General features: G+C 36.3%; 1 protein-coding gene across 1 annotated transcript in view; it reads left to right on the top strand.

Moving 5' to 3' along the window:
• HNF4G (hepatocyte nuclear factor 4 gamma) overlaps positions 1 to 6967 on the top strand; it is a 130352-nt gene extending 123385 nt beyond the window's left edge. Inside the window, exon 11 of the mRNA XM_047783718.1 lies at positions 5570 to 6967. Coding sequence (XP_047639674.1) covers positions 5570 to 5691 — 122 coding nt within the window. The 3' untranslated portion in view covers positions 5692 to 6967. The remainder of the gene's footprint in view (positions 1 to 5569) is intronic.
• Positions 6968 to 13424: the final 6457 nt, after the last annotated feature.

Below are 13424 nucleotides of genomic sequence, written 5' to 3'. Positions count from 1 at the left end.
CCCCATGCAAAGGAATCTTAAGAATCAATGAGAAAATTATGATTGCTTGTGACATTTAAATATGTTTGTCAAAACACTAAGAATTATTTATTTAATTTATTTTTTATGCTTGCTCCTATTTTTTCTTTTTTTTAGTTACTCAATGCATTTTATTACATTTATAGTTGTACAATCATCACAACCCAATTTTATAGCATTTCTATCCCAAACCGTAGTGCATCCCCCCATCCCCCAAATGGTCTCCTTTGGAAACCATAAGTTTTTCAAAGTCTGTGAGTCAGTATCTATTCTGCAAAGAAGTTCAGTCTGTCCTTTTTTTAAGATTCCACATGTAAGTGAACGCATTTGATGTTATTCTCTCATTGTCTGACTGACTTCACTTAGCATGATAATTTCTAGGTCTATTCATGTTGCTAAAAATGCCATTATTTCTTTCCTTTTAATAGCTGAGTAATTTTCCATTGTGTATATGTACCACATCTTCTGGATCCACTCCTCTGTCGATGGACATTTAGGTTGTTTTCATGTCTTGGCTATTGTATATAGTGCTGCAATGAACATCGGAGTACATGTGTCTTTTTGAGTCATGGTTTTCTCTGAATAAATGCCCAGGCATGGGATTGCTGGATCAAATGGTAATTCTATTTTTAGTTTTTTGAGGAATCTCCATACTGTTTTCCGCAGTGGTTGCACCAATTTACATTCCCATCAACAGTGTAACAGGGTTCCTTTTTCTCTACACCCTCTCCAGCACTTATTGATGTAGACTTTTGTTGATGGCCATTCTGGCTGGTGTAAGGTGGTACCTCAGAGTGGTTTTGATTTGCATCTCTCTAATAATGAGTGATGTTAAACATCTTTTCATGAAAACACTAATAATTCTTTTAATTATATGTTATAAATATATTGGGAAGCTTAAAATAGCAATTCTAATATTTAGTACACTGTAATTTAAAATATTAGAAACTTGGAGAATTAATATGTTGTTTTGGTAAAACAGATCTGAAGAGTAGTTTCAACAGTGGTTGCCACCTCCTCCAATAACTTATAAGAGGAAGTGAGCATCTTTGGTGAATTTTACTCTTTTGGAAGTTCGGGTTAACTTCCAACATTTTATCCTTTGCATTTTCAATATCCTGAAATGTCTCTGAGAATCCATTTGATGTGACTTTTTTGCCAGTTTCACTTCCTCTGGGATCTCTTTCAACACAATTTGTTTTCCTCATTTATGGTGACAAGTTTTCCTTCACTGAGTTCTTGGATACTTTTAAAAGAATCAAACAGTGGTGGTGTCAGTGTTTCCATAGTCAGCAGTTCCGTGTCTTCTGTAACTTCATTTATGTTCAACTTCAATTTCACTTCAATCGTTATCATTTTTTGTTTCTCTACTGCACATTCATTCCTTTTGGTTAGTTCTCTTTCAACTGTCCATTTTTGCAAATGTCATGTGAATTTATCATTGGGAGAGAGACAAGCAGGTAACACAACTATATGCATTGTAGTCAGTGTGTGAACTGAATGAAATATATTCATTGACCAATGATGGACAGACTGAAGGATGTGATGTGATTAGTCACTGGTCAAAACGCACATCTATTATTTCAGTAATTATTTGTAGACTGAGGAATTAGCAGTGAGCTAACACTAACTCACTAACTAGTTAGTTTGTGTTTACGCACCACTCACAGTTAATTTGAGTTACTGTGCTAACTGAAATTTGAACTATATTTTCCAAAGACTGGTGCCATTTAACTAAGCTATAATAACTGAAAATTCATGAATATTAGAATTGTGCGAAAAGACCTTCAGCTTCTTTAGTTCTTTGGACTAATTATGTACTAGGGGTCATTAGTAGCTAATTAATATGATATTAATGCAGATTTAACACAAATTTTATTTTTATAAACCACCTTGGAGATTAAAAAATCTCTCCTTGACAAAATATCTAGAATTAATTGCTTCCAAATTTATACTAATTAATCCCAGATTCACCTTTGATTTATTGCCTGTAAACACTAAACCAGCCACCTCACTGAGATGTCTTGAGTTATTGAGATGTAATTACTACGATTATCTGTATTGCCTACTAAATTTACAATAGCCCTTAATAGCTAGTTACAGTTTTGTTTTACTCAAATGTCCAGTACAATGTGATAACCATTTAGTGAGTTCAGTCTAATTGCTACCTAGTGGTAGGGAGAGTAGAAGCCACAGAAATGAATGTTCACAATGCTATCCTGTAGATATATATAATGGTAGGTCTATTGTAAATTGTGTCTGAACACAAAGTCCATTGAGTAAATGACAGAGGCAGAAATGAAATTGTTAAAATATGCTAATGATGTACAGAATAGCACATTTATTCTGTGGGCCCTAATGTACTTGAAAGACATTCGTTTGGGACCATTCTTTTTTTTTTTTTCTTGGAATATGGTTGATTTACAATGTTATATTAGTTTCAGGTGTACAACATAGTGATTCAATATTTTTATAGATTGTATTACATTTATTGGCTATATTCCCTGTGTTGTGCATTACATCCTGCTATCTTATCTATTTTACATCTAGTAGTTTGCACTTCTCAATCCCCTTCTCCTATCTAATCCCTTCCCCACTTCGTACTAATAGCCACTAGTTTGTTCTCTGTATCTATGAGTCTACTTCTCCTTTGTTATTTTCAGTCACTTGTTTTATTGTTTAGAATCCACATATAAGTGAAAATATATAGTATTTGTCTTTCTCTGTTTGAGTTATTTCACTAAGTATAATATCCTACAGGTCCATGCATGTTGTTGTAAATGACAAAATTGCATTTTTTTAACAGTTGAGTAATATTATATATATAGAGATACGTGTATCTATCTATCTATCTGTCTATATATCTATCTATCTATCTATGTACACTACACACACATACACATCCCACATCTTCTTCATCTGTTAATCTGCTGATGGACTTTTAGGTTGTTTCCCTATCTTGGTAAATGTAAATACTGCTGCTGTAAAAAAACATTAAGGGGCATATATCAAATTAGCATTTTTGGGAGTTCCATCATGGCACAGTGGTTAACGCATCCGACTAGGTACCATGAGGTCGTGGGTTCGATCCCTGGCCTTGCTCAGTGGGTTAAGGATCTAGCGTTGACGTGAGCTGTAGTGTAGGTTGCAGACGTGGCTCAGATCCCGCGTTTCTGTGGTTCTGGCGTGGGCCGGCGTCTACAGCTCCAATTAAACCCCGAGCCTGGAAACCTCCATATGCCGAGGGAGCGGCCCTATAAAAGGCAAAAAGACCAAAAAAAAAAAAAAAATTTAGTGTTTTTGTTTTCTTCAGTTTAGTTTTAATTTTTTGAGGGACCTTCACACTGGACCATTCTTAGCAAGAAAATGTTACCATTTTCATGTAATTAATAGTCAATAGCAGAGCGAGCCCATCCCAAAAGCACACCAAAAAGTCTTGTCTCTTAGAGATCAGTTATTTATAAACTTGGAAAATAAAACACATTAACAACACATTAAACATTATAGACAACTGGCAAGAAAGCTTAAAATTTTGCTGGTGGTTGAATCCTTTACTTTTTAAATGCTAGTTTTCTAGTATTTTAAAAGCCTATGTACTAACCCTAATCATTTTAGAACCACATCATCAAACTTTTCATTTTTATTTTACCTCTTTCAACATAATATTTAAGAGACTAATTTGTAAAGGGCAACTTTATTTTGCCTGTGCTCATTTGGAACAGTTAATATTTTACACAAAGCAAAACATTAAACACAAGCACACACAAAAATTTAAGTTCATGTTTACTTTTTTGGTCTTTTAGAGCAGACTGTTGCACTATTTGATCTATCCTGAATACATATATATTTGTATGTATTTAGCCACAGCAACATGGGATCTGAGCCGTGTCTATGACCCACAACACAGCTCACAGCAACGTGGATCCTTAACCCACTGAGCAAGGCCAGGGATCAAACCTGCATCCTCATGCACACCAGTTGGGTTCTTTACACAACAGGGACTCCTAGAAATAATTTTTAAGCAAATTTGGTGATTCTTTTGTTAATTAAATTATATCTAAAAATGTTATTTTTAAGTAATTGCTAATTCATACTTAATTATATAAAGTTGATGTATTTAAAAAAAAAACAGGCAAAAGGGACTGTTCTCTTCTTTCTATATAATTTTTTAAACTGTTCAGAAAACCAATGGATAAAGTTTGCAATGCCCCATTCTGATCATCAAACATTTTCTATTTCTTCTGTTAAATATATGGAGTAATAATAAATATGAGTACTAAAATATTTCAAGTTTTTAAAAGTTAGAGAATGGCCCCTAGATTATTTTATTTTATTTTTTATTTTTTGTCTTTTGTCTTTTGTCTTTTTAGGACCACATCCATGGCATCTGGAGGTTCCCAAGCTAGGGGTCTAATCAGAGCTACAGCTGCCGGCCTATGCAACAGCCACAGCAATGCCAGATCTGAGCTGCATCTGTGACCTACACTACAGCTCACGGCAACGCCAGATCCTTAACCCACTGAGCAGGGCCAGGGATCGAACCCGAAACCTCCTGGTTCCTTGTCGGATTCATTTCTGCTGCGCCAGGATGGGAACTCCTTTTTAAATTTATTTTTATTTATTTATTTTATTTTTTTCCCTTAGATTATTTTATAATATGGTAAAAATTTGCCAATACAAGGAAATACTGTTATAGACAATGAAATATTCTAATTGTAACATCTTTTTTAAATTACTCAGTGACCTTTGCATTGATAGGGAAAGCCAAGGTCAATTGTAATAGAATAATTTTGAAGTGACCAAGCTAGTATTTTTCAGATGCTTTTAACTACAGCATAGATTTCAAAGTCTGAAAAGTTATCTTGCCTTAATTTTTTTATGTCATCTAATGAGTTAGTGAAATCTAAACCAATCATGTTTTATGTGCTGTTTTGATTGCAAGTATTGTTAACATTTGTTTTCTAAGATTTGGGGGAAAAAACTAGCTTTCTGTTCATTCTTTTCATTTTAACTCTTTTCTGCTGGGATTATGAGAGACTCAAATGCTAATAAATGCTATCAAGAAAGGCAGGAAGGTCTTGCTGTCATACAGTGTGTTAAGAATCTGACTGCAGTGGCTTAGGTCACTGCAGAGGTGTGGGTTCAATCCCCAGCCTGGCACAGTGGGTTGAAAGGATTGGTGTTGCCACAGCTGTGGCTTGAATTCAGTCCCTGGCCCAGGAATTTCCATATGCCATGGGTGTAGCCATAAAGTAAAAAGAAAGAAAGAAAGAGAGACAGGAAAGAAGGAAGAAAATGAAGGTAGAAAATACCCCATTGACTATCAAGATTTTTAAATATGATCTAATTTAATGCTATTTGAGGAGGTAAGATGGGAGTGCATCTCCAATGGTATGTAAATGACCTGATAATGTCTTATAATCACTACTTTGTATACAGTCTTTTAAAACATATCCAAAATAAAGTAATGCATATTGGTGCCATGCAGGATATAATGGGATGGGCCAGGGTGACTGTCGCCATTACATACAATTCTTTGATTCTTTTTTAGCAACTCCTGAAACCCCACTTCCTTCCCCACCTCAAGGCTCTGGACAAGAACCTTACAAAATAGCTGCAAACCAAGCTTCAGTCATCTCTCATCAGCCTCTCTCCAAACAAAAGCAATTGTGAGAATATGTTTACTTCTGAACGGCACTGCATAAATGTGAAATGTTGTTGGTCTTGAAATATCTCAGGATAGCACTTTTGCCAAACTTTCAGCCAAGGCTTCTTCATGGTGCTGTTGTAAGATGGTATCCTCTTTTCTTGTTTATATGCTCATTTTGTTCATTGTTGCTATTGTTTGAAAGCTTTAGATGCAATCAGTGTATATCTGACTTTTGATATGTTTGTACAGTATATTTTTTCCACCTTCCTTTGTACTGTGCCTGAACCAGTTGAATCTTATGTATACCTTTCATTTGTTGTCTTATTATTAATTTAAATGTGTAAATAATTGCTTTATGGTGATGTGATGTAGAACTAAGGACTCTTTTTGAAGAAGAACAGTAGATCAGAAATCCCAGATTAATATTAATTGAACCATTTTTTTTATAATTTCAAAACTTCAAATTTGAAAGATTAAGCGTTGCTGTAGAATAGGATGTATTTCTTCAAAGGAGGATTACTTATGGTTATCCTGTGTCTAAAAAGCACCTTTTTAGCCCACAGTGAAATATGCCTGTGTAGAGTTTAGAAAATTATAAATAGGCATTCCAAAGATGACTAAGGTATTCCTTGAAATCTGCCTATATTTGAAGATGTATATTAAAATAAAATGTGTTAATTTTATCAGTTAGGATACAGGCTAAACTGTAAAAGAGTAACCCTTCAAAGGGTGGCTCAACCAAGGCATACATTTATTTCTCTCTCCTAAGACAATATAGAAGTAGTCATCCATTGACTAGAACTTGGCACATGTCCACATCTAGTTCTCAGGGAGGCTGGGAGTGTAGTCTGTTAGGTAGAAAGCCTGGTGCCAGCTAAAACTGTACATCTCTGGGCATCTGATACTGGGAGATGATTTTGCCATCTGTCACACATTTAATCCTCATAGCAACCCTGTAAGAGAGGTATTATTATCTTTCGTTTATAAATAAACCTTTAGCTTAGAGGGTTTAAGTAATTTAACCAAAGTTTATTAACCTAAGGAGTAGGAGTGCCACATTCAAGCCCAGGTCTGGTTAACTTTCACAAGAATAATCTTTGGTTTGGAAGGCAAGTGTGAGCTTCTTACTGCGGTTCTTAAATATATGTAATTGAGTGATCATTGAATATTATCCATTGGGTTCCCTATAACTCATATTTAAGTGTAAATTTGTTGCAGCATGAATAAGAAAACATTTTTGTACTTTCAGTAAGTCTTTCCTCTAAAAAGAAATCTTTTAAATGGATTAAAGAAAATAAAATATATACCAAGTAGTTTATGATGAAAGCAAAAACAAATTTAAATCACTAACTCAGCATATTTTCAAAAATCAGTGGACTGAGAATTATAGTTCATTGGAGCCTCAAACTATTTGATATTATCTAAAGCTGCAGCTTATTTAAAAACAAGTGATGGGCTGCCTCAAGAAACAGCAATATTTCTTTCTCTCTTCCACACACACACACACACACACACACACACACATACACATTTATTTGCTGAAGCAGGGAAAAAACTGGTTTAGTAATTATTAATGATATAAAAAAGGTTTCCCCACTCTGAGAGACTGCATTAAATGATTTTTACAGAACCTTTCAAAATTTCTAAGATTATGATTTCATAGTCCCTACCTACCCTGAAAGTAAAGATCTTCTGTTAACTTTAACCAACTTATGAACTCTTAAAATGGAAAAATGATTACATAGAAACTTCATTGATTTAATAGAATCAATAAAGTTCCTTTAAGAGCTGGACCTGGAAACCTTAAAATATATCTTTGAGAGAGTGAGAACAGAAGAAAATTTTAACTTTTCTCTTCCTTTTTAATTTATGCTAGTGTCTCTATTTCATGAATAATGCTTTTGATTTTTATAAGAGGAAATATATTTTGTAGTTTTCTGTTTAATTTTTTGTGTGTCCTCTTGGAAGATATTAAAAAAAACCTTTAAAATATAAAACATACATCATTTTAATGAACACTCTAAGTTATCTGCATATATTTACTAAACAGCCATGTTTTAGAAAATATTGCCAACAAATTTGTTTTAATAACTATAGTCAGAGGATGTGTAATATAATATTTTGTATACTTAACTGCCAAAAATGCTGGACAAAGGAGAACTGAAGTTTTCAGCATATTTTCAAGATGTTGATAAGGAAAGTTATAGCTTTTATATAGCACACTACTTTTTTTCAGGTAATAAAAATGAATAATTTATTGTTGAATAATGATTTATTTTATAAATGCAAAATTATTTTTATAAATTTCATTGTTGAAAATCAAAAATTACTAGATTTTTTAAATGTTAAATTATAATGAGATTAAAATATTTCTAAACTGTGATACCATGTTGTTTCACTAAACTTTCTAAATAAAAATTGAGAAAAAAAAATATTGAAGTGTGATGCTTCATTATGGTTCAGACAAGATTTCATAAATTTAGAGATACCGATAATATATTTTATGTGGTTATGTAATTAAATTTATGTAGAGTTTGCAAATGTTAGTCTTTAGAGGCCAGAAAAAAATTCATTAGCACATCTTCAAATGATCATATAGTTGGTCACTGATTGAAGGGAGAATCTTCACATTTGTACTTTATGTCGTTTTACTTGAAAGTTTTGTCAACATAATTTAAAAAGATGACCTAGGCGGGCTTAAACACTGTACATGTAAATGTGGCATATAAATTTTTAACCTAAATGTTTTAATGGCTGGTACCCTTTGTTCACATTTCAAGCTTCTTTGTAACATCTCATGTTATGAAGACCAATGATTTTACATTTGTAGAATTCTACTAGGTTTTACTTTATTTTCATTCTTAACAGGGTGGTATGTGTACATCATTTTAAAACCTAAGTTATACTTAACATGTAAAGTGAAAACCTGTAGTCCTGCTCTTCATATTCTGCTCTGTAGTAACTATATTCAATTATTGCAGCTGTTTTAGCTGGTATTTTTCACCAAGTTTTGAAAGTCTATGATTTTTAATATTTTTCAATTTTTTAGAGCTTATCTGTATACAAACAGTCCATCCCCACCACATTTGCCCAGATTATTAATAAATTGTATTTTTACTTAGTAGTTACTATTTTAAGAAGTTTTCAAACCACCATTCAAAATATGAAGCAGGTAATTTCTTTTTCTTGTTTCTTTTTGTCTTTTCAGGCCCGCATCCATAGCATATGGAAGTTCCAGGCTGGGGTTGAATCAGAGTTGTAGCTTCTGGCCTACACCACAGCCACAGCAACACCAGATCCAAGCCACAGCTCATGCCAACTCCAGGTCCTTAACCTACTGAGCAAAGCCAGGGATCGAACCCTTGTCCTCCTGGATACTAGTCAGGTTCGTAACTGCTGAGCCACGACAGGAACTCCCCAAACAGGTAGTTTTTATATCTCTGTGGAGAATAGAAGAAATAGACCCTAAGCTCATAAGGGAGAAGACGAAGAATAGTCCTAGCTGCAGTTCACAGAAGGAATGTGACTTAGAATAAACACATCATATATGTTAATAATAAAGTTTATTGCAACCCCATACTTGAGTGCAATATGACATCCATTTCAACTCAGTGATTTGAAATAATGCTTTTAACTTATATTCCTTCCTTCCCTCCAATTACACTGAGTTGCCCAGAGAAGGACTTCTTAAAAATAAGAAAAATCTCTACAGAGATGTCGAATGTTATAAATGTTAAACATTTAATTTTTTTTTTTTTTTTGTCTTTTTAGGGCTGCGCCACGGCATATGGAGGCTCCCAGGCTAGGGGTCAAATCATAGCTACAGCTGCCGGCCTACACCACAGCCACAACAACACCAGATCCAAGCTGCATCTGTGACGTACACCACAGCTCATGGCAACACCAGATCCTTAACCCACTGAAGGAGGCCAGGGATCTAGCTCGCATCCTCATGGATTCTAGTCTGCTGACTCACGATAGGAACTCTGGTTCTTTTATGTTTTGCATTAAAAAACCTTAAATGTTTTTTATGCAAAATATGGAGCAGATGACATCAGAGTAAAGGAAATGCAGACTAGTCTATGATTAAGCACAGGCGTAATGGTGCTTCTGGGAAAGTAATATGAAATTCTGCAAATAGAGACCTCAAAATCATCAGTGGTCTAACATTAGAGATTAAAGACCAAGGACAGAGCATGCACCAATGAAGTTCAGAACCAAGAACATAAGGGAGTATGGCAGTGACCCATGTGCAGAGGGCTCACAGTGAAATCCCTCTGATTTCTTGAGGCAGACAGGCTCATCAGTGAAGGAGGGTCAGGTCCACAGCAATTTCCAAATCAGAGGAGCTGTATTCAGTTACAGAAGGGATGGTGAGATCCTAACTTCAGAGTATTGTAATAATCAGGAAGACAGAGAAGCTTGAAGTCATGCCCACAATTTAGTCAGAAGTGTAGCCAAGTTCCAGAGTGGTTAAATTCTCAAACTAGACAAGTCAGCTATACCAGAATAAGGGCCCTGATTGGGAAAAATGAGACCTTGAAATTGAGATAGGAACTTCTACAGAAAATCTTGAATTCCCTGATACCCTATAACTCTCTCTGCAGAAGTGACAGGGATGAAGTAAGATAGTTACACATGTAGTTGTAGAAGTCCCAGTAGGGGACCATAGCTAGAGAGGGAAACCTAGGGAACTTTGGGAGACCACTGTAAGTTAATAATCACTCAAGAAAGCCATTCAGAACCAAGCAGGCTTACCACAAATAAAAGGAGATGTGCCTCAGGTCGTTACCTTTAGGAGCAAGGGCAGGAGTTTAAGGACTGATCTTCTGCTGATTTGAATAAGCACCTCGATAGTCCTAGTTTGATCTTATATGGTCAAATCCTCTCTTACCAGATACAGAGGAGCTACTACTCAAAGACAGAAGAAGAAGGGGTCTTTTCCCACCCCCGCTCCCCTTGGATGACAAAAGTGTAGCCCACCTAATCCTCAGGGCAGAGCCTCCTCACCTGCCTGCTTGCATCTCTCACGAACATTCTATCTTAATAAATCTATTTTTCGCCCGTCACTTTGTCTTTCACTGAATCCCTTCTGCTTTGAGGCACAAAGAACCTGAACCTCAGTAAGTCCAGATACCTGGTGAGTGATTCTAATTTAAAAGCCATGGGTTCAAGTCCCAGTCTGGGTTTAGGCTGGGTTTGAGTCATAAGTGATGTCAGTTTCTGAAGTGCCTTACTCTTCCTGTTAAGAACTTACTGCTTGAGGACTAATAAAGTCCTTTTCTCCAGACAAGACGTGTGCCCTTCAGGACGTGTTCCCTCATCCTCTTCTGTTAAATAAACCAATATCTACGGTGCAATTACAACATTACCAGGTCAGGGGAGTGCTAGGCTTGCTGAGAGAAAAAAAGGTCTAATCTCCAACATAACGAGCTATAAAACCTGTAGTCAATAGGTTTGTATTTTTAGGGCCGTGCCTGTGGCATATGGAGGCTCCAGGCTAGGGGTTGAATCAGAGCTGCAGCTCTGGTTAAGGGAGATCATATTAATATGTAAATAATCTACTAGGACACAGAATTTATCCTCCTGGCTAGAAACCTTGAAAGCATGGAGGCTGAGTGGTGACGCAAACAAGCACAAGCATTTTAATGAGCAGCAAATTTAGCTAAGTAACCAAGGAGGCCTGACATGAAAAGAGATGGTTCTTATTAAGCCAGAATCTGTTGTCTTTCTGGAGAGAAGAAATGACTTCTTGAAGGTCCATCAGAGGAAACAGCTGCAGATAATAAAATCTGAGGATAGGATGTTATTCTTCAGGACAGATGACATGTTCTGTGTCCCCAGTAGGTAAAATAATTAAGTCTGGAAACCGAATGGTGGAAATAGCGGTCCTACTTACTACCACCATTCCCAGCCCCTTTGGTGAATTTGTGTTCGCTGTCCTCACAATTCTGGTCTCTCGGTGAACATTCTATGTTTTTTTTTTTTTTCCTGTCTTTCGTCTTTTTTTAGGGCTGCACCCTCAGCATGTGGAGGTTCCCAGGCTAATCAGAGCTGTAGCTGCCAGCCTATGCCACAGCCATAGCAACGCAGGATCTGAGGCACTTCTGCGACCTACACCACAGCTCACAGCAGTGCCAGATCCCTAACCCACTGAGCCAGGGATCGAACCCATGACCTCATGGTTCCTAGTCAGATTCGTTTCCCCTGCACCACGATGGGAGCTCCTTCAGTGATCATTCTAAAGAGGTAATTCTGAAAAAAGATTTCCGTTCACAGATATTTTCTATTTATATTTCCAAGATACCAAGACAGTAAAAGAAGAATCACTATCCCAATAGGAGTAGTTGATCTTGATTATCAGGAGGAGGTAGGCTGCTGCTACAAAATGGGAGCAGAGGGCAACTGATCCATTGGGCATTTCTTGGTACGCCATTGCCCAATTTGAAGGCAAATGGACAAGTGCAGCAGCCAATGCCTGAGAAGAGCTTGGTAAAGAGAGGCTCAGACTTCTGAGTTGAAGGTCTGGATCATGCCAACCACACAAGCCACTGAGACTGCAGTGGTTAAGCTGAAGGTGAGGACACTCTAGACCAAGTGGTGAAAGAAGGAGGGAGTGGTGATCAGTTGCAGCCTTAAGAACATCTTCATTGATGTGTTATCAAGTCTATTCCACTTACCTTTTTTTCTTAAAGTTCTCCCAGAAAAGGGACTCTCTAGAATCAGAGAAGATCTGCTACCTAAATTTAGAGGAAGATATGCATGGGAGAGGCACATGGGTTATAGTCAACAGTGTAGACCAAAAGACTTATTCTGCCAGTTGCTGGAATGCAAATGGCTAAGAACTCTCGTCTGGCAGACATCTGTGAAAATTACCTGTACTTGAAAGTGACCTCATTTATTACCATATGCTCTTCCTTGGGGGCAGCCTACATCTAAAGATTTATGAAGGGGCATAGAGGCTTAGCTTTCTTCCACTAACTCGGGATGAATGGTCCAGTCTCAGAGCTCACTATGGGATTGGCTGAGGTCTTTCTTGAATCTACATCACAGCTTAACTTCTTCCTCTCCCAAAGTTTGCCTCTATCCTCTCTTTTGGATATAGATACTTAAAGCTTTCCCTAATAAATATCTATCTGATTCCTAGGGAATCCAACCAGAAACAACATATAGACTTGATTTATATTTATCAACCATCACAGGTATTTGTAAAATAAAATTAATGAGCCACAGAAATGAAATATTATCATTAAAAATAATATTTGTAAAAAATAAGATTTGCAAAAATCAGTATAAAGTACAATAACTTCAGAAATCAAATTTATAAAACAATCTAATGAAAAATACTTGCACTGAAATACTGAAAACTAGGAAATATTTCTGAGAGCTTAGTTCATTTTCAGACAAAGTAAGGTATCAAAAACTGTTGAATTAGAGAGTTCTCCTTGTGGCTCAGTGAGTTAAGAATGGGACTAGTATACATGAGGATGTGGGTTCCATCCCTGGCCTGCTCAGTGGGTTAAAGATCCAGCATTGCTATACGCTGCAGCATAGGTCACAGAGGTGATTTGGATCTCGAGTTGTGGTGGCTGGCAGCTGCAGCTCCAATTCGACCCCTAGCCTGGGAACTTCCATATGCTGCAGGAGTGGCCCTAAAAAAAGCAAAAAACAAGAACAAAACAAAAAGAAAAAAAGAAAAAACAAATAAACAAACAAAAAAACAAGCTAACAAAACTGATGAATTAGGAGGAAAAGG

Source organism: Phacochoerus africanus, chromosome 6, assembly GCF_016906955.1.
Source record: "Phacochoerus africanus isolate WHEZ1 chromosome 6, ROS_Pafr_v1, whole genome shotgun sequence".
Taxonomy (NCBI): Eukaryota; Metazoa; Chordata; class Mammalia; order Artiodactyla; family Suidae; genus Phacochoerus; species Phacochoerus africanus.
The sequence above is the reverse complement of the archived record's forward strand: the minus strand, read 5'-3'. Positions and strand labels throughout refer to the sequence as shown.